Source organism: Manis pentadactyla, chromosome 14 (genome assembly GCF_030020395.1).
Source record: "Manis pentadactyla isolate mManPen7 chromosome 14, mManPen7.hap1, whole genome shotgun sequence".
Taxonomy (NCBI): domain Eukaryota; kingdom Metazoa; phylum Chordata; class Mammalia; order Pholidota; family Manidae; genus Manis; species Manis pentadactyla.
The window spans coordinates 88,292,081-88,312,578 of record NC_080032.1 but is presented as its reverse complement, the minus strand read 5'-3'; the positions used below and the strand labels follow the sequence as shown (position 1 = coordinate 88,312,578).

Sequence of the window (20,498 nt, the reverse complement as noted above, 5' to 3'; positions counted from 1 at the left end):
CGTTATGCATCCGGTGAACAGTGGTTGAAATCAGGTATTTTAATTATGTCTCATTGTTACAGAAAATACTGGGTGATTGAAATTCTAATATGGGTCAATCAAGTCAGATTATTCAAACTTTTAAAGATAATCTTTCCCTTCAGCTTGTTCATAATTTTGGAGCATTGGAGCTCCATGTTTTTTATGTCTATTAAAGTTTGCAGATGAACGCAGTGTTGACAGACACCGCTTTACTATCTCTAGCCTAGTGACATACATCTGCTAGCTCTGGAAGCTGGGTAAGCTTGAAAACTTACATGCATTCTGATTTTATCCAGCTCAGGCCCTTTTGTATGTCGCAGGGTGAGTAATGACCCTCCTTCCTCCTAGGCTCGAGGACTAACCCCAAAGAAGCGGACACCATCTGAAGCCTCCAGCCTCTGCTTATCATTCCTTTTGTTGTGGCTTCTCCAGCTCTCTAGTTTCCTCATGCTGCCAAGTATTCCCTGGGAAGAATGGCATGTGGGTGATGGGTACATACTGTGAGCCCTTGTGCTTGTTGCTCTCCTAAATTTGAGATTTTAAATGTTACGCTTCTGTGTTACACTCTCTACTTAGATATCTGTGTCTGTCTGCAGATACGATGGTTCTCCCAGTAGTCTATGTAAGAATATAGCAATTTATCCTCCATTTGCCCCATGGTCCCAAGCACATAAGCCGGTGAGAATTGTGCCTGGGCCTGCCTGCAGCTTCACTGGTCTTACCCCGCCTTATCTCTAAACATCCCGACCCTCCCCCAAAGCAACTGGCCCAGCAGATCCGCCACAATAAAAGGCACCACGCTGCTGCCCCCTCTCTGTCTGTCTCGCTACCCTCTGTCTCTCTCTGTAGCCCTCTCTCTGTCTCTGTCTCTGTTTGTCTGTCTGTCTCGCTGCTCTCATTGTCTCTCTCTCTCTGTCCCCATTCTCTCTGCTGCTCCCTCTCTCTCTCTCTCTGCCTCTCTCTGTCTGTCCCTCTGTCCCCCTGCTCTCCCTGTTCTCTTTCTCTCTCTCCCTCTCTCTCTCCCTCTCTCTCTCTCTCTCTCTCTCTCTCTCTCTCTCTACCCGCCCCCACCCAGGGCAGCCACTCTCTCCTTCAGATGATAAAGTCTCTTGCGTGGGCCCGTGTCTCCTGAGTCATTCTGGGTAAGGAGGGTCGCGGTGAGATACCCTTTCAGTCTAGTTATCTGTATCCAATCAGTACGTAAAATCTCTTAATCTTAGTTTCTCACTTAGAATTTAGGATCCCTCACATTTGCTCATTCTGCTGAAATATGCAGACAAGTCAAAATGCCATAGAGTCGCTGTGTCCTGCAGTTTGGTACCTACTCAGTGGACACCCCAGTTTGCCTGATCCGAGAGCTTGTCTGCCCAGCTGATGAACTGCTTTGAGGTTCCCCTTTGCTGTTACCGTAGGGCTCGCATTTTGCCTGGCACCAGTGGGCCCTTACCTGGCACGGTTTTTCCTCTTCCCAGGCTTATCCCCGCTTTTCCAATTTGAATTTTTTATATTATTGTATTTTGGCTGAAGCTTACCTGGAAGATTATTTCCTCCCATTAATTTATTATACAGTGAACATAAAATAACGTAAAAAGAAAATCCCGTCAGCACTCAGCCTTTCACTGTTGCAAACGCCTCCTCATTCTTACCTGCGCCTGCCGAGTCACCTTGCCGGCCTCCTGCTCCCCGGCAGCATGTCGGATGGTCAGCCTCCCCATCCTTGGAACAAAACCCCTACAACAGCTTGCTTCCAAACCTTTTTTCCTTTAAGCATCCTCAATTTTCTCTCTCCACCAGCAAATTATTTATAAGAGGGTCTGCTGGCTTTACTTCCTTAAGCAAACAGAAAAGCTTCCCACCCCCGCCTGCTGCCCCCCCAGCCTCTGAGTTGTTCTGGGGGGCCTACTCTTACTTCTCCTGGTCAGTTGGCACTCGCTGTCCCCTCTTTCTTTCAGCTCTGGCGGGCTCTGGCTCCCATGACCAGCGTCTCAGCCCTGCTGACCCCCCTGCCCCTGGGCTCCTCTCTCCACTGCTGCCTCCTGAACGTCGCTGTGGGACTCTGCTGTCTGCTCTGCCCGCTCCTCAGGTAGCCCCAGCGTGACCCGTGTGCCTGGGGTCTCTGATCCAGTGCCCCTTCCTGTGCTCCAGGACTGTGTTTCCAGCTGCGCTTTCATCACCGTTACGTGGCTGGTTCATGTCTAGGCCACGCTTGGGCAAACCTGAGCCCGTGGTCTAGCTCACCGCTCCGCCCTGTGGTGTGCCCTGGGTTACCGCTGACTTTCTCCCCGTGTCGGTCCACCGTGGCTCCCGTCCCCAGTCACACTGTTGCCCTCGCTCTGGCTGCCCTCCCCAGCGCGCTGCTCGCTTCTCACCTGCTCGCCTCTCTGTGTCTGCCGTCGTACTCGCCGCATCTGTTGTGCTTGTGAGTCGTTATCCGTGTCTTGACAGTTGACTTTGCAGCTCGATAGCTCGTGGTGTTCATCATTTAAGGCCCATGCTGAGCAATGTGCTTAGCAATCAGTAAATAACGATTTTCCCCGGGATTTGTAGACTAGGCTGGATGTTTATATAGGGAGCTTCCTTAGCTGTCTTGATGTTTTTTTTTTCTATTTAAGCGGTTACCATGCTTTCTAATTAAAATTTTTTAAATTCTGTCTTTTCACAACAGGCTTACTAATTTATAGTTCATTGACTGATTGTCAAACACATTTCCGTATTTGTTTAGCTTTTTAATCGTTTGCTCTGTATATTGTCAGTATTGATATTTACCTGTTGAGGTTTTAATGTCTATTCTATGAACTATTAGGATATCTACTTTTGCCACTGATTACAGATATTTTTTCCTCATTGGTTTCAATTTTTTTAAGTTATGTTTTCAATATACAGTCTCTTAATTTTAGCATTACTATAAAAATTTATGTTTTAATGTACTAATTTTTCTATGACTTCAGCTTTTAAAATACTTAACCTCTTAATGGTAGAAAATGATTTTCACTTCATGCAGTGTGTGGTTATAGGGGAATTTAATGTTACCTGTATTGTCTTGTGTGTTTAGTCCATGATAGTTTTGAGAGATATATTTTTATGGATTATTTTAAATTATATTTTTGCAACTAATACTTGTATTTCAAACTGCATTTTAAGATTCTCTTTTCTATGCTTTTTATAAGACCTTAAAGAGTTTTTTTTAGGTGTTACATGTTTTGTTTCAAAAGTGATTATATACAACTCACGTTATCTAGGATAATTTTTTTAGTGTGATAATTTAGCACAACTCTTTTCATAGTAAAAGGCAAATAATTTTAAGCTATAGAGAAATTATCATTAGTGTTTCTGAATATAATTTATGTTTTGTTCAACTGTTAGTTTTTAAAGATAAGTTCATGGCAGTTAATTTTTAGTTTAGAGAGATTGTCATCAGAAATTTAATTAATAAAAGCATATAAAGTTTGGCTTTATATACTTCATTATAATACTAATTCCCAGACTAAATATTATGCATTGTTTTATAGAAAGAATGCTAGCTTAATAATAGTCTAGAAGAATACACTGGAAGCTTTTCATGCTGTCTAAATAAAAAAAAATTATGATTCTTATATTGCAGAAATATTACTTAAGTCTATTTGTAAGGTTTAGAAATCTGTTAACAGTGCTTTTTAGAATTTGTCATCGAAGACATTTTTTAGCTATTAATCTTTTTTTCTGATTCCCCTTCTCACTTTTTCTTTTTTTACTTTTTGTTTTTATGTTTTTACTTTGATGTTTCAAGTCTACAGAGGTTACAGGAGAAGTGCAGTAAGTACACACTAGATATTTACCTGTTATTAAAAACATCCCAGTGTTTTTCTGGTTAACCATTTGATAGCTACAGCCATTATAACACATGCCTGAATACTCGGTATGTATCACCTCAGAGCAAGAACATTCTCCAATATAATCATAAGATTGTCACTATTTAACACTGACAGAATACATGTTTATGCTTCCTTATATTCTGGTTAATATACTTTACACCTCTTTTGTGAGAAGGACATTAACAGAAAAGCCAGTGCCGTGTAGTTGACGACCCTCCATTCATAGAAACTGGTGGAGGCAGTGCTGGCCTGTGACTGAAACTAGCCTTGGGCTGCCTCGGGGGAGGAGCCCCTGGGGCTGATGTTAGACGGATTTTTGTTTTCCTTGAGATCGTTTGACTCATTGTTCTAAAGAAGGTTTATTATACTTGTTATCTCTGTATGTAGAGAACTCTGTGCAAAACATCACCTGACTATTCCTTATTTTTTTATATCCCTTGGCTTTTAGCTTTGGGATAGGATCTAGTGATGGCCAGTTAGGCAGATGGAGCCTATTATAGATGCTCAAATCTTGATTCTTTCGTGAGGGTCCTCGTATGATCATAAGAGGTAGGATCTGGAGGCATTTGCCAGAAAGATGAGATAACTTAGAGCTTTGTAAGACTGTTGTGTGTCTTAATTGCCTTGTCTTTTGTTTGTGTCAGCGTGGCTTCCCCTGCTTAAGATAACTTGATTCATTGCCTTATTATAGGTGTAGAAGGCAGTTTCAGTGTTACAAACTGAGGGGCTCAACAGGAAAGAGGGAAACAGGGTGCAGACAGGCCGGAGGTACTGCTTTGTAATTGCTGTCAACGGAAAAGGACAGAGCTTTAAAACGACCCGCAGTAACAGCATCCATGTGAAGGAAGCGACCCAGCAGGCGCACGGGAGGGGAGTGACTGTGCCAGGTGGTGTTTGTGTAGTTGGGTGACCATGCCCTGAGTCCTGCCTTTGTCCCCCATCTCGAACCATTGGTCAGAGTCCATTCCTGGTACGTGGATCTAAATTTTAAAGGCAAAGTATGTACCTAATACTCATTCTTAATGATGATCTTAGTCCCTTGATGACAGATGGGACGTCACCACTGCTTCTGGAGTCGTAACTTCTTGCTGGAACCCCTCTTTGTATGGGACTTCTGCACTCAGTGCCATTAACAAAGACGTGTAGTAACAATTAGCTTCATGAGTTATCTGGGAAGGTTCCTTTTTCTTAAACATTTTTTTCTTTTTCTTTTTAAAGAACCTCATCTATAGAATGATGGGCCTCATCTGTAGAACAGAGGGCCGGTCACCAAGGTGGGGACCTTAGGTTCCAGCCTCCCCGTGCAGGGATCAGGGGAGGAGGTACATCCTAGGAGGAAAGCCTTTCAGCTGAAGAGCTGTCTGGGGCTCTGCCGGCGGCCAGTCACCATGACCAGGTGTGAGAGGCCCCCCGGCAGGGAGACCCCATCATCAGGCCTCAGGAACCCAGCCACACGGGAGGAGATGAGTTTCAGCGGCTCCCCTGGTTATTCCAGGCCCGAAGCAGACCTGGCTGGTGAATGGGAAGGGGCAGCCCACAGCGAAGGCAGGAGAGCGTCACGTGCGTTCAGACTTGCCTTCTCATCCTGGTAGCGTCCCACGTGCGTGAGGGTAAGGCATGAAGGTGTGCGGATCTGATATCCAGGTGTGTTTCATATAGCCCGCCGTTTGTATTTAATGTTACTTAGTGTGATTCTCTGTTTCCGTTTGTATTTAATGTTACTTAGTGTGATTCTCTGTTTCCTGACATCCTGGTCAGCCGAGGGGCCACCCTGAGCAAGGCCAAGACTTTTCTCAGGGATGTTTCATGTGAAACATGGTCCTGACATGTGAGTGAGTGCTCAGGATGCCAAAGTCCTGTGCTGAGGAACAAAACTGCATAATTTCAGCCTGTAAATGTAAGAAAAATAATTATTACTGCAGGTCTCTGTAGTGTATGCACACAACCATTAACAGTAAACAATGTAGTTCCCAGTCCTTACATATTTTACAGAAATGATCTCTGAAAGCAAGAATTGAGTTAAAGTCAAATTTGTATGTTTACCTCAGAATGTACCTTGTAACACTTTAATGTGTTACTAATTTTATGTGTCCTCCATTCTCACATTCCTTTCGCTATAATTCCAAAAACATTGTTTTATGCCATAATTACAGGTGGCATATTTATTTTATATCATCAACAGGTCATTTCATTTAACAGCAGTGCAGTCGCAGGTACTTTGCTTTACACGCCGGGAGATTCTTCTTAGTTCAGTGCTGTGCTGCCGAGAGGTTTAGAAGGTTTCCCAGGCCTGGCGCCGCCCGCTGCGGCCCGTGTGGACGCGTGCGGCCGGATGGAACCTGCGCCAGTAACTGAGCGAGGGCATCTTCCTTCCCGAAGTGACTTACTCGTGTTTGGCTTGTTTTCGACCACCTCGGAAGTGGCCTCTTACTCATTACTTGGCAAATGGGACTGAATGTGTGTCAATGAAAAAAGTTTTGTGAAGGAAACTTTCTTGTAATCAGCATGGTTGAAAATAGGAAGGTACTGAAATATTTACGGGTGAATTGGTGGCTGGGTTTTCTTCAGGTCCACTAGAGGCAGAAGGGGGTGTGAGGAAGGGGTTTAGGTGAAATAAGAATCCTTTGAATGGAATTCTTATAACTGGGAGATGGACATATGGGGATTTACTGTTCTGTTCTCCCTACTTTTGTGTGTTTGAGTTTTTTTTTTTTTAATAAAGTTTAAGGAAGTGGAATGGAAGACTCAAATAATTGATGGCCCCATTCACAGCTGTGGGGGCGGGTGTTCTTTGGGAAGTATGAACAGTGAACTAACTTCTCTCCCATGTACCTAGAGCACTACCTGTACGTGCCATTCTCGGGAGGACTGAGGAAGTAGTCGTTCTTTGTGTTTTGTGTTTTTTGGTGAGGAATGCTGGCTGAGAAAGGCCAGTTCAGAGGTCAGAGTGTAAGACTGGTTCAGCACTGTACTGCTTCTGTAACTTGATGTTCGTTTGCTTTCTGAATAAAAGTTTTGTACTTTAGCTTTTGAACATGGTCAAAAGTTGTTAATATGTTGCCTTATGCTAAAACTGTCGGGAAATGTGGTTTTCTTTCCCATTAGGTATAGACTGAAAGTACAGCCCGTTGAGAGAATGCACCTCGCTGTGGTCGCCTGTGGGGAAAGACTGGAAGAGACTGTAACCATGCTGAAGTCAGCTGTCATTTTCAGCATCAAACCTCTTTGGTTCCATATTTTTGCTGAAGATCAACTGCATGATAGTTTCAAAGGCATAGTAAGTATTTGAGACTTAGACTGTAGAGTTGACTATTTAATGGTATACTCTAATAGGACATTGTTTTATTCCTTCATTGAATGGAATATTAATTCTGTAACTGCCCTCCTGGAGTGAAGAGTATTCCCTGCCACTACATCCCTCAAAGGGTCCAGTTCTTGGGTATAAGAGGAAGGTTTGTTTTTGAAAAGAAGTAGATCAATTAAAGTCCTTTGCCAAGCTTGGAGCTTTTTATTTTTCCAGGGTGATTTGACTGAGATGTCCTGTGATTAACTTTTGTTCCCATCCTTGGCTGGGGAGCACCTCAGTCAGAAGTGCACAAGGTTTCCATTCTGTTTTAAGGGGAAGGAACTCCTGAATGACAATATGGAGGGAAGTAACTTCTTGCTCTGATAAGAAAGTTCTTGGATTTTGTATTAGTTACAGGCAGTTTTGCTGCAGTGGCAGAAAAATCCCCCAAACAGTGGCTTAGGCAGGTGGAAGTTTATTTCCCTCTCACATAGAAGCAGGCAGTCTGCAGTAAGTGCAGCTCCATGTCTTCCGGGGCTCTTGCTGCTTCTCTCTTGTGGCTGAGCCATCTTTAACATAAGCTTTCTACTTCATGGTCCAGGATGGCTGCTCAGGCTCCGTCCCTCACACCCACATTCTAGCCAGTGTAAGGGAGGAGGGAGTGAAGATGGCAGTCCCCTCCTTCCCTCTAAGGACACTTCATAGAAGTTGCACTTAACATTCTTGCCAATATATGTAACTGTACCTAGCTGTTTGTGAGGGCTGAAAAGGTACTCTCTAATCAGGGCAGCCATGTAACATGCTCAGCAAAAAAATTATTGCTGTGCAGGAAGAAGAGAGCAGGTATATATGGGGGAGAGAGTATAAGAGAAAGAAAATTCATCTAAGTCTCACTACTTCACATTCTGAGGTGGTGGTGTAGATGATGATAAAGGTTCTGCCCTCACCCTGCCCCCCAACTCTGTCTCTCTGTGTACTAACTTAAGCTTTCAAAATGGTTTGATCTTTATGCTTGGTCTAACTATGTATGCATTTGATGTTTTTTTCAAGTTAAATTGGTTCATTTAAAAATCTGAGTGAAAAATACTACTTGTGGCCTCAAGTTTTTTAGTTTTCTGCCAAAATATTTGATTCCAAGAGTTTCACTTACTGTTTTAAAATATTTCTAGTGTCTACATTTTTGATATGTGCTTTTGTGATCTTGATCTGTTTATCTTGTTTTTCTAAAATATTAACTGAGTAATTAATTTTGTCCTAACAGTTCAGAGAATAGCAACAGATTGCTACCAACTGTGGAAACCTTTGAAAATGTAATAAAAAAGTAAAATAAATGTATTGCTTCATCTTATGTGCAGCTTCTGTGTTGTGTTTAAATATGGCAAGTTATTGATTACATAATATGTATTTTTAAACTTAGTTTTTCTGTAATTATAATAGTCCACTCTGAGAATGCCGGGCTTTGCTTTTGAAGAAAGAATATCAAATATTTTGTGGAATATGCTTTTACTGCAAAAAAGATGTCTAAATATTAGACTATTAAATAAAATATGGCAAAGCTTTCATTTTGAATTTAGTATTAAAAGGATCCTTCAGTGATTTATAAGCCTCACAGGGAAAATAAAATGTAGTGTTTTAAACTAATTAACAGAAACATCAAAGCAGAGTGTTAGAAGCAAAAACCTTCCCTTAAACTATGTTGGAAGGCACTAATGTTTTAAAAAATTACTTGAACACTGTCAGGATTCAAAAAGAGAACATCTTCAGCCTGTTGGCTTAACTGCTTAGTTTCCTGCCTATCCCCAGATCGTGAATGTCTGGGAGCTTTGAATCAACAACTCTGTTGAAGCAGCAAGGATGGGTCGTACTTAAACTGAATTTGAAATAATTCAGTGTTCTAATACTGAATGCATTCAGGATACTAAAGTGTAAACAGGTTCGTTATAGAGTTTCAGGTCTGTTTTGCTTTTTATAATGATTAAAAAAAATTGGCATTGGATGTGTATCAGAATATTTTATTATTAGGAATATGCATATTAAAACTACATAGACAGATGTTCACTAATTGGTTTCTTATTGGTCTCTCTTTGAATGTAAACCTTTTCTGTTATTTCATGCATACTGTGGTGACAAAGTTAGTGGTTATTTTTCTGAGTTTAATTTGGGGATTGAGAGGATTCATACATCAGGTGAAGCTGAGGGAGGCGAACAACTTGCGAGGCTCCGTCTGCTCTCTGTTCTGTGATGGTGACCTTGTAAGTTGCACTGTGTCTCCAGTCTTTACGGTGGAGTCTTTCTCCCATATTACTATGATTTAAGATGCTGCATGAAAATAAGATGGTGGGAAAGAAGAATCTGACTTTCTCTTTACTGTGTAAAGCATAAGATGTAGACTATTTTAATTTTTAGCTTTTTAAAATAATCTGTTGGTTTATGATTTTACAGAGAAAATTGGAAATGAAACAAATCTAAACTGATTCTTTTTTTTTTTAGCTTGACAGCTGGTCATTTCTGCAGACATTCAATTATTCATTATACCCAATAACGTTTCCAAGTGAGAATGCAGCAGAGTGGAAAAAGCTCTTTAAACCATGTGCTTCCCAGAGATTATTCTTGCCAGTAAGTCATTTCCGGTTCATGAAGAGTCACATATAAATCAGTTAACTACACAGACACAGACACACACACACACTACTGATTTTTTCATTGAACATTAGGGGGAAGAAGGTCCCATAGAACAAATAAAAGCTACTGTAAAAAGCTCTGGTAGAAGTGAAAAATACAGTAATTTCTGCTGAAATACTATTTCATACATTTTAATTCGTTCAGTTGCTATAAATTGTTTTATCTCTAAAAAGGAGTAAAGGTCATCAGACCTTAATGGGGCTGACTGAGCACGTCGCTAGCAGAGGTGCAGGTCAGGGTCACCTGCAAGCTAGAGTCCACACTTAAAAGACCACATCATTCAATAAGTTTCTCTGTCTTAACACCAAGCCAGTTTACCTTTTCTACTGGATATTTTAACACAGACACAAAATTGAAGGCATGTGAAGTCAGTAGGAAATGGGAACCATTTATTCAGTGGGGCTACTCTTTGATGTTGTTCCCTGGTGATAAACGCTGATCATTATTTTAATCTGAAAATATTTAGAAGCAAGGTAACCTCTTTCATTTTGAATTGCTTTCATCCACAGTTTTAAAATTTCACAGTTGTTAAGACCACTATAATGTTTAAAATAGTCATAATAGTAGAAATAGTGAATTTAAGAATCTCACAGATTTCTGGAAAGTATATGAATTATAGGGAAGATACTTCAATTACTTGTTATAAGTAGGTTGAGGCAATTCTTAGCATATTAAGAATATAGGTTACTGAACCAGGTCATCAATAAGATTTAAAGCTAAGTTCTCATTTTGTTAGCTGAGTCCTCCTAGCTGGGGTCTTTGTTGCTGTGCATACAAATTTGAATCCTGTGATCTTTTTCAGTCTCTGCTCTGTTGTAAGAGGCACACAAATAAGGGATTAAGATAGGGGAAAAAGGCTAACAAGTCTTAGATACTCTATGTGGGCTTGATAAGTTCAAAACAAATCTTTATGTCGAATCATTGCAGTGTCACACTCAATTAATAATTTGCTGTTTTCTGCCAGGCATCTGTACTGAAGTACTGGGTATAGGAATGAACTGAACAGTTTTCTTGTTTTCTAGAGCTTATTGTCTGATGTGAGAGACAGACATTGAACAAACACATTATGGCACTAAATAAACGCAAATGTGTTGTGAAAGAATAAGTGGTGAGAGAAGCATGAGATTTCAGCCACTTATTTCTCTTCCATTTTGTTCTGCATTATTAACAAGTCTAATTATTGGTGTGATAAGAAATTTGCTGATCATTTAATCTGCTTAAATTTCTAAATGGAATTTGAAGTACTAAAATAAAATATTTGAAACCCATCTGATTGTCCTCATACTTCACTGTTACTTCTGCAACATTTTAACCAAATTTAAGTAAATTGATGTCTTATTTTTCTAATGGTAAACTTTTTTTACTGAGTTTCTCTTCCTTTGAAATAGATAAATGGCAAGTACTGTGAGCTCTGTCAACTCCTTGCCCTGACAGCCGCCACAGAGAAGTCCTGACCCGGGTATCACTGAGCCTTGTGTGTGGCCTCCGCTTGCAGTGTCGCCCAGTAGGGAGCTTGGGGCTCTGGCGTGCCTTCCTAGTCTGCCAACAGTATACAGCATTTCAGTCTTAGCAACACACCTTGTGTCATGGGACAGGACAGAATGTTGCTATAAAAACCTTGCCCTCACTCTTCTGTCCCCCAGAAATAGACAGATATATAGGCACATGTACACATACCCTTAACCAGTGTTTTTGAAAAATTGACCCTTTCCCATTCAGGCAGCGTCAGACTTCTTTCCTACCGGGATATTAAGGCGGCTGTGGGGAGCGTGGGGAGAAGTCAACCTGCCGCTGCTTGTTAGGGCGACGGCTCAGCCTCCGCTGCAGGAAGAGGCAGCAGCTTTGAGAAGGAGCAGAATGAGGATCGAGCTCTTATTCTCCTTATGTTTTTAACTAAAATGGTTTAGGTTAACCTGATCACTGAGTCTTACTAATACACTGGGATACGCAATAAATTTAAATTTGCATGAGTCAGACTCCAAAGTTCATGAGTCAGGCAGAAATAAAAAAATTGCTCTTGGAAATCCCTGTAGAAGTTGGAGATTTAACATCTCTCAGAAAGTAAGGACATAGCCAGTATTTCTTCTGAGACAAGCCTGTCTTCACCCCTGCTCAGTAAGTGCGCAGTTTCTCTGACTGCGTAAGAGACGGCGAAACACGGAACGCAGAGCGCAGGCTGCAGAGGGGGGTCGGGGTTCCAGGTGGGCTCCGTGTCTGCTGAGACCGGGAGGATGTAAGGGTGCAGCCGTGACCTGGAAGGTGTCACAGCCCCAGGGAACAAGTTCAGAAGGTCTTCATTTGTGTTGATTCATGAAAATTAAGATTTGAACTAGAAATTCACCTAAGTTAATGTTGTTTTCCATTATTCTCTCTGTTCTTTGAGGATATTGCTTTTATCTTATTTATTCTTCCAATTGTTAATATTGGGTTTTTGTTCTGATTTGTTTTTATAGCTTTTCTTCTCTAAAAGTTAATATGAAGGCTAGCACAATATCTCTCTGTATGTTGTCAAAAGTGACAGATTTAGGAAAACTTAGTGTATAAAGTTAATATAAATTAGCTTATCTCTTAGGTATTTCTTTTATAATTAAAGTCTCTTTTGTGTTTTATAATAAATGAATAGAATTACAATTAATGATTCAAATATCTCTCCTCACAGTTAATCCTCAAAGAAGTTGACTCACTATTGTATGTCGACACTGATATCCTTTTTTTACGGCCTGTTGATGATATTTGGTCTTTACTAAAGAAATTTAATTCCACACAAATTGCTGCAATGGCACCAGAACACGAGGAGCCTCGAATAGGGTGGTACAACCGTTTCGCCAGGCACCCGTATTACGGGAAAACGGGCGTGAACTCCGGGGTCATGCTGATGAACGTGACGAGGATGAGAAGGAAGCATTTCAAGGTAAGCCATGGACACAGGCGCTTCACCGACATCTCTCAGGTTTGCCTCCAGATCGTCTCCAGTTTAACTGCGCTTTTTTAAAAACTAGATTGAGCGATTCAGAACTTTTCCACTTACCTAGAATAATTGAAGAAAAGTGTGTCAGTATCCTGCTTATTGGGGCCTTGCAGTAGGTCAGGCCAGATGACAGCGCAGTGAAGCGAAGCAGCCGTGTGCTGAGCAGTGAGCCCGACGTCTGGGTCTAGGAGCGTGAGCCTCTGGAGCCTGCGGCCTGGTCCAGAGCCCTGGGGCCGTGGGCAGGTTTTGAGCATACCCGGGCTTCGGTTTTCTCATCTGTGCACTGAGGATGACAGACAGCAGTGCCTCCGCCACTGGGCTTTTGTGAGGGTTGGATTAGTTAGAACGGTGGCTGATATATAGTAAACGTTGGCTCTTTTGGTGCTACTGGGAGTTAACCTAAAAAAAAAAAAATCCCTGCATGTTTCTTACCTCTCAAATTATGGGGTCAATGGAATAGTCAGACTGTTTAATTAGTTTCTCTGATTGCACATCCATGTGTTGAATACAGGTGTATGTTGTCCTGTTTACCGGTTCCCCGGTGAGGAGTTGCATGTGCTGAGCTTTGAGTCACCGCAGTCTGTGGGCACTGAAGCCTGCCTGCTCAGTTGACGCGTGACGTTGCCACCTCTGCACTGTTCAACACGAGCCAGTTAGCTGACTTTCAGACATCATTGTCTCAACTGAAAAGCAGACATAATAAACAGATTTTTGTAGGTTGTCAGTTTAAAAGAGATCCATTTAAAATGCTTAGTGTGGAGCATGGCACATAGTAAGTGCTTAAATGTTAGCTAAAAGCTGTGACTTCTGAAACACCTGTAGAGACTTGCTGTTTATCCCTTTACATCTGGGTAGGACCAAATTAAACATTAAGGGATGTGAGGTCTTTTATGGTATGAGGGTAGATGTATGTCTACCTGCATATGTGTCTGTCAGGTATTTTCCTTATATGACCAGAATCCCTGCACCGTTTCGCCCCTCCCTGCGCGTCCCATGTGATCTCGGCCTCATTTAGAGCTGCTCCCATGATTTATCTTTGGGGCAGCGGCGGCCATCACCGTCTCAGTCTCGGCAGCTCACCCAACCCTCTCCCCTTCTGTGGATCTTGTAAACCTGGTTGTTTTTCCTTCCCATTTTCTGAACCTTTATGAAATCTTGATTTCACTTCCATTTTGTCCCCCACAGTTGAGTGCACTAGAGAGGTATGTAACCCATATTCCTACTTAGCACTGAACATCTTTCTTCAGTTACCAATTTGTTAATCTAGCTTGAATTGTAAAACTTATATACCATAAAGTTTTACTAAGTAAGATGGGTGTGATTCCATGAGTTTCCTTCCTCTTCTGATTGTTAGACCACACACGGTAATATTATACCAGAAGATGGTGCTCTAAGATTGTCTCCTAAGGAATAATGTGACTTCTGTAACTCTTGATTTGAAATTCATAGAATTATGAATTTAGAGTTGCAAAGAAAATACAATTTAGTGTAACACCATTATTGAATTTTTTTAAACTTTCAAAATACAGCTATATAGTTCAAATCTATTATCATTTTACAGCTATATAGTTCAAATCTATTATCATTTGCTACTTAGCCTTTTATTTAAGTGTCACTCTTAGGTCCTGGAACAGTTTCCCCACTCCCCTTTATCCTTGTGTCTGTGGTGTGCTCTAAACCAGCTAGAGATGTAGAGATGGCAATTGAAGTAATTTCTAAAGTTTCACACTTTCATTTTCTTCTGTGCACTAATGACTTAATGAAGAAAAATGGTAGAGGCCCAACTCTACAGATTCTGAAGGTACAGTTTTCTTTACACCTGCCCCCCAACCCCCATGTTCCAGACGGTCCTATTCTTACCCAGTGGGACAACTCAGATCAGCTTTGTTTTCAAAGATTATTATATGTATAATGTCTGAGATGTTTCTACAAAATTGGTTTTTTGATTCCTTTTATCATATGTCTTTGTTTTTCTCAGTTGTTTTCCAGACTATATCTATAGCAAACATTGCTGTATTTTTTTCCTACTAATTCTATAATTTCTGGCACAGATCTTAGGGTTTAGAGCTCTGATGATATCACTGAATTCCTTATAATAACTCTCCACGCTGTTGATACAAACCCAAGAACGTTGCCCCATGGTTCTTACTATGTGAAAAACTATAAGGCTGCTACTCACTCAGGACAGTGGCCGTGCTTTAAATCCTTAATCTGCTCTGCTGCCACACAGTGCCTGCCATCCATGATGTGCAGTTCCGACCTGATGTATTGTACTTACATACATATATTAAAAATCAAAATAGTGAAGATTCTACTTTTTTGTTGTTTCTCAGAATGCTTGATGGGCAATACAATGCTGGTTAGCTATTGCTTTAGGACGGTGTTTGCAGTGCTGAATCCCTGTAAGGATATTTCTTAGCCTTTTTCTATTTATTAGAAAAAAATATATAAATAAAGCATCTTGGGAATCCTTTCCTTGTATGTTTACTGTTCCCTGCTCATGTCCTGTCATATATTACTTTGTAAAACAAGTTTTGTGTGCTTTCTCTACCTACGGAGGGCAGGACATGAACAACTTTGTATTTAGAATACAGGGCAAGGAGTCTGGCATAAAGTAGCAACTCAGTAGATGATTACTGGCAGAGGATGGTGGAAAATTCTAGAAACCAGGCCGTTAATGACTTACTGAAAAATATTGGCAGAGAGAACATTTACTGTGAGGTGGACGTGATGGTTGTTTTTACATATTTGAAAGATACATGTGGTGCAGGACTTTTACTGTGTTTTATATATATATATATATATATATAGTATGAGAACAATAATCAATGAACAAAAATTATCAAAAAGCACAGAACTTTTCACAGGCTACTGGGGTCGCTAAGCTTAGGAATTGGTGACTTCTCTGTTAGCACTGCTGGAACATAGTATGGAGAGCCACCTGTCAGTTTTATATTTATGTATGAAAGAGACTGATAATGATAAGCATACATAAAATTCTAAGAATGAAACTAATTGCTTCTAATATAATGTGCAGTTTTGTAGTAGGTTGGCTAAAATTAAACTAGAACTACATTTTTAAAAAAGTATATTTATCTATTTATTTATTAAGGTATCATTGATATACACTGTTATGAAGGTTTCACGTGAAAAACATTGTGATTACTACATTCACCCATATTATCAAGTCCTCTGCAAGCCCCATTGCAGTCACTGTCCATCAGTGTAGTAAGATGGTATAAAGTCACTACTTGTCTTCTCTGTGCTATATGTGACACCCCCCCACCACATCATTTGTGCCAATCATAATGCCCCTCAATCCCCTTCTCCCTCCCTCCCCACCTGTCCTCTCCCACCCCTCCCCCTTGGTAACCACTAGTCCCTTCTTGGAGTCTGTGAGTCTGCTGCTCTTTTGTTCCTTCAGTTTTGCTTTGTGTTACACTCCACAAATGAGTAAAATCACATGGTACTTGTCTTTCTCTGCCTGGCTTATCTCACTGAGCATAATTCCCTCCAGCACCATCCGTGTTGTTGCAAATGGTAGGATTTGTTTTCTTCTTATGGCTGAATAATATTCCATTGTGTATATGAACCACATCTTCTTTATTCATCTACTGGTGGACACCTAGGTTGCTTCCATTTTTTGGCTATTGTAAATAGTACTGCAATAAACATAGGGGTGCATATGTCTTTTTGAATCTGGGATCTGCTTTCAAATAATCTCTTTGAAATGCCAGCTGTGAAGATTACAAAATCAGGGTAGGAGTACAGGTGATCATGGTAGCAGTGGTACTAGCTAGTGCTGAGCGTGTGCCTTGCGCCACTCCCGTCGTCCATACGTCCTGCTTACATTCTAAGGTTTACTCCACCGCAGCTCCACGCGTACACACAGGTGCTGTGTCCGGACATGTGACCCGGGTGCCGAGACTACCTTCATCTTACGATGAGGTCTTGGTCACAGTGCTTCAGCTATCATCCACTCTCTTTCCCTTTCTCGATTTGTATTGGTTTTGTCAATCCTACATACTACCTCAAATATCCTCTTGTCACCTTCCCCACTCGAGCTGGACAGCCCTACTCACATTTAGCTTTCACAGTAGGGTCACTGGTTTTGTAACAAAAGTTTACATTTCTCCTTCTTGCCCTCTAATGATTGCTGAGGGAAGACTGGGGACCCTCACTGTGCTGCCATGTTCCACCTGGAGGCTGAGATCTTTTTAATGCATTTACCAACAGAACGATATGACGGCTGTACGCTTGCGCTGGGGAGATATACTTATGCCGTTGCTTAAAAAATACAAGCTAAACATCACATGGGGTGATCAAGATCTATTGAATATCATATTTTTTCATAATCCAGGTAATGATTTAAATTTTCTTTGCATTTGTAAAAAGTAATCATAGTATATTTAGTTGAAAATAGAGAAATGCATTTACTTGATTTTGGCTCATATTAACGGTCATTCACTGTTTATATTTGACAGACTAGAACTTCTCTTAAATATTGATTTAGTAGGAAGAGATCTAAATGCCAAACCTGTTTTTTATAATTTGAAACCTTAAAGTTTAAGAGCTGTTTTTTTAAACTAAATTTTTATGAACTGTCAATTCTGTGGACTTAGGGTTATTTACTTCATTGCTTTGTCTTTCTCCACATAGAAAGCCTGTTTGTTTTTCCGTGTCAGTGGAATTATCGGCCAGACCATTGTCTGTACGGAAGCAACTGCCCAGAAGCAGAAGAAGAAGGGATCTTCATTCTCCACGGGAACAGAGGTGTTTACCATGATGACAAGCAACCAGCCTTTAGAGCTATGTATGAGGCGCTGAGAAACGTAAGCGTTTGTGGTTTTTTTGATTTTTTTAAATTGCGGAAATACTTTCAAGCTTAGAGAGAATTTGCAGTAGTACAAAGAATTTCCAGATCTGTTACTCAGGTTTATCAGTTATTAAACTTTTACCCCATTTGCTTTATCAATGGTTCTCTCTCTGTATATGCATCGTTTTTTTCTGAACGATTTGAATGTAAGTTGCGTGCATAATGCTTTCTTACCTCTAAAAACTTCAGTGTGTTTTCACTAAGAACGAGGACATTCTCTTATTAACTGCAGTACAGATATTAAACTCAGGAGATTTAGCTGATAAAATTCTTCAGTCTACCATCCCTATATGTTGAGTCTCCTTTGGTCTAGAACAGTTTCTCAGTCCCTTTTCGTCTCTTACGACATGGGCATTTTTGGAGAGCAGACTGCTTCTCCCCTGTCACCATCAGAGCATCCTGGGTCCTGGCTTGCCAACCGCTTCCTTAGGACTAGGTCCGGGTCTGCCCTCCCGGCCAGGACACTGTGGAAGTGACTCTGTGTCCCCAGGGTATCGCACCCACAGTCACCCTGGCCTTCCTGCCCCTCACTGGCGGTGGTGTTTTCATCACTCAGTCAGAATGTCCAATTTCTCCACTGTGTAGTAATTTTTCCTCTTCTGCACAGACTAAGGGAAGGCTCTTCAAAATCAGGTAAGGACCCTGCTTCCCATCGGAATTCCTGTCCTAGGTCTGGTGTGCGCTCTTGGTTCTTGCTTAGACGCGTCTGTGTGGTGGTCACAGACTGAAGACATTCCTGGAGGGAGAATTGCTGGACTGAAGGTGCTGCCCCTCCCTCCCCACCCAGGGTTTGTCTGCCTTCTGCTGGCCGTCTGTGAGGGGCCTGTTCCCCACAGGCTCATTTGGCCATTCTGATGATTGAGAAACGGAGTCTTAGTTTAGTTTTAATTTCGTTTCTCTTATGAATGAGGTGAACATCTCTTTATATGTTTAATAGGGCCATGTTTATATTTTTTTTTTTTGTTAGTTGTCTTCCAAATCTTTGGCTTATTCTCCTATAGGTTTTTAAAAATAACTTTAATGATATGTGTTTTATATACCTCAAAGTTCACTCATTTAAAGTGTATAATTCAGTAGTTTTAGTGTAGTTACAGGGCTGTGCAGCCATCACTGTGGGGAGTTTTGGTCTCTACTCGCCCTTCCCACCAACTGTTGCAAGTTCTTCTGTATATTGGGGTTATTAGTCCTGTATCTGGGATCTGTTGTAAATATTTTCTCCCAATTTGACTTTGTGGCATTTTTTTGCCAGACTTGTTTGTTTGCTTTTTAAAAATTTTATGCAATCATTTATCAACCCCTTTTAAAAAAAGCGATAATCACAAAGCCTTTTCCTACCTACACTCAGCTAGAGAAAGATTCACCTACGTACTGTTTCGTTTATACGTTCAGTCCTGTGTTCAATTTGAAATTTATTCTTTTGTATTGAGTGAGGAATGGATCTAATTTGACCTTATTCCAAATGGCTGTCTTGTCCCAGCACCATTTCTTTAAAAGTCTATCTTTAATCCAAAGATCTGAAATTCTGACTTTACCATGTGCTAGAGCCCCATCTGTGAACCCCGGATTTTCTGTGTTGTTCTGTTCGCCTGTCTGTTTGTGCGCTCACACCGCACTATGTAAATCATGCAGCTTTGTGCTGTGTTTGAATGTTGGGCAGAGCTAGTCCCTCTGTACAGCCTGTCCTTCTTGGTGTTTCCTAGCTATTGGATATTTATTTTTCCACAAACGTCAACTCTTAACAACATTAAAACTTGGTGGTATCTTTGTTGGGAGTGTGTCAGCTTCATACACAGCTTCAGGGCTGCTGACATTTGGGTGATGCTGAGATATCTTAATCAGGAACAGCGGCTGTCTGCGCACCTGTGTCTTCCAGGCATGTTTCAGAGTTCTCGTATAGGTCCTGATCATATCTTTGGGTTATGCTTAGGATTGTACCTTCTTTGTTGCCTTTGTAAGTGGGGTTTCTCTTTTAAGCATTTGCTTTATACTGAGTTTGGGAAAGAATCACCCGGCCCCTCGCTGACCCTGGCCCCAGCTGTCCATGCCCTTTTCCCCTTGTCCTTACAGTCCTCTGTGTGATTAAGCTGTGTCGACTGGGGAAGCTGGTTCTATTTCATGTACCTCTAGACTGCTGCTTGAACTAGTCTCTGTGCATGTGTTGGGACCAAGATTAGGGGCAAACCCGAATGAGGCTGGGGTCTGCGGCTTTGCTGAGTTGCATCACTGCTGTCCCTGCAGCCAGCTCCCTGGTGCCTGGGCAGGAGCACATGTGGCCATGCACGTCTCACGGAGGTGTGTGCCGCTCTGCAAGGCTATGCCTAGTCTTAGGTGGACATGGGGACGAACTCTCAGTAAATCAGAGGAGCGCTGGTTCAGTTCAGGTGTGGGGTCAGGAGAAGGGCCTAGGCCCCTGTTTGCTAGATCCTCATTCTTATTATTTTATGACTGAAACCCTTTGGTCTAGTACAGCCTCATTAATAGGAATGAGGATAAAAATACTTAACTCTGTAAACCACTGTGACAGAGATAGTACCAGAACATGACTGAGTTGTGACAGTTTTGCCCTGAAGGGCTAGGGAAGCCTTGGGCCCGCCTGACGGGGAGGCGTTTGGAGTGGGCCCTGAAGGGTAAGTCTGCCAGGTGAGCAGGGGTTCTGGGCCGGGCACTGCCTGAGGAAAGGGCCCAGGGCTTGTGAGAAACCCACGAGAGGTCAGGTGCAGAGCTGTTCTCTTTGACTGGAGCGGCGGGTGAACGTGGGCAGAGGTGGGCTAGGGTCAAGGAGGAGCAGCGTCCTGTTAGGGTCATTGTCTGAAA

The 20,498-nt window shown here is 41.6% G+C and overlaps 1 protein-coding gene across 2 annotated transcripts in view; it reads left to right on the top strand.

Moving 5' to 3' along the window:
• GXYLT1 (glucoside xylosyltransferase 1) overlaps window positions 1-20,498 on the top strand; it is a 43,183-nt gene that overhangs the window by 11,134 nt on the left and 11,551 nt on the right. For both annotated transcript variants that reach the window (XM_036889609.2, XM_036889610.2), the window contains 5 exons: window positions 6,978-7,149; window positions 9,649-9,774; window positions 12,500-12,751; window positions 17,045-17,168; window positions 17,468-17,640. In XM_036889609.2, coding sequence (XP_036745504.2) covers window positions 6,978-7,149; window positions 9,649-9,774; window positions 12,500-12,751; window positions 17,045-17,168; window positions 17,468-17,640 — 847 coding nt within the window. The remainder of the gene's footprint in view (window positions 1-6,977; window positions 7,150-9,648; window positions 9,775-12,499; window positions 12,752-17,044; window positions 17,169-17,467; window positions 17,641-20,498) is intronic.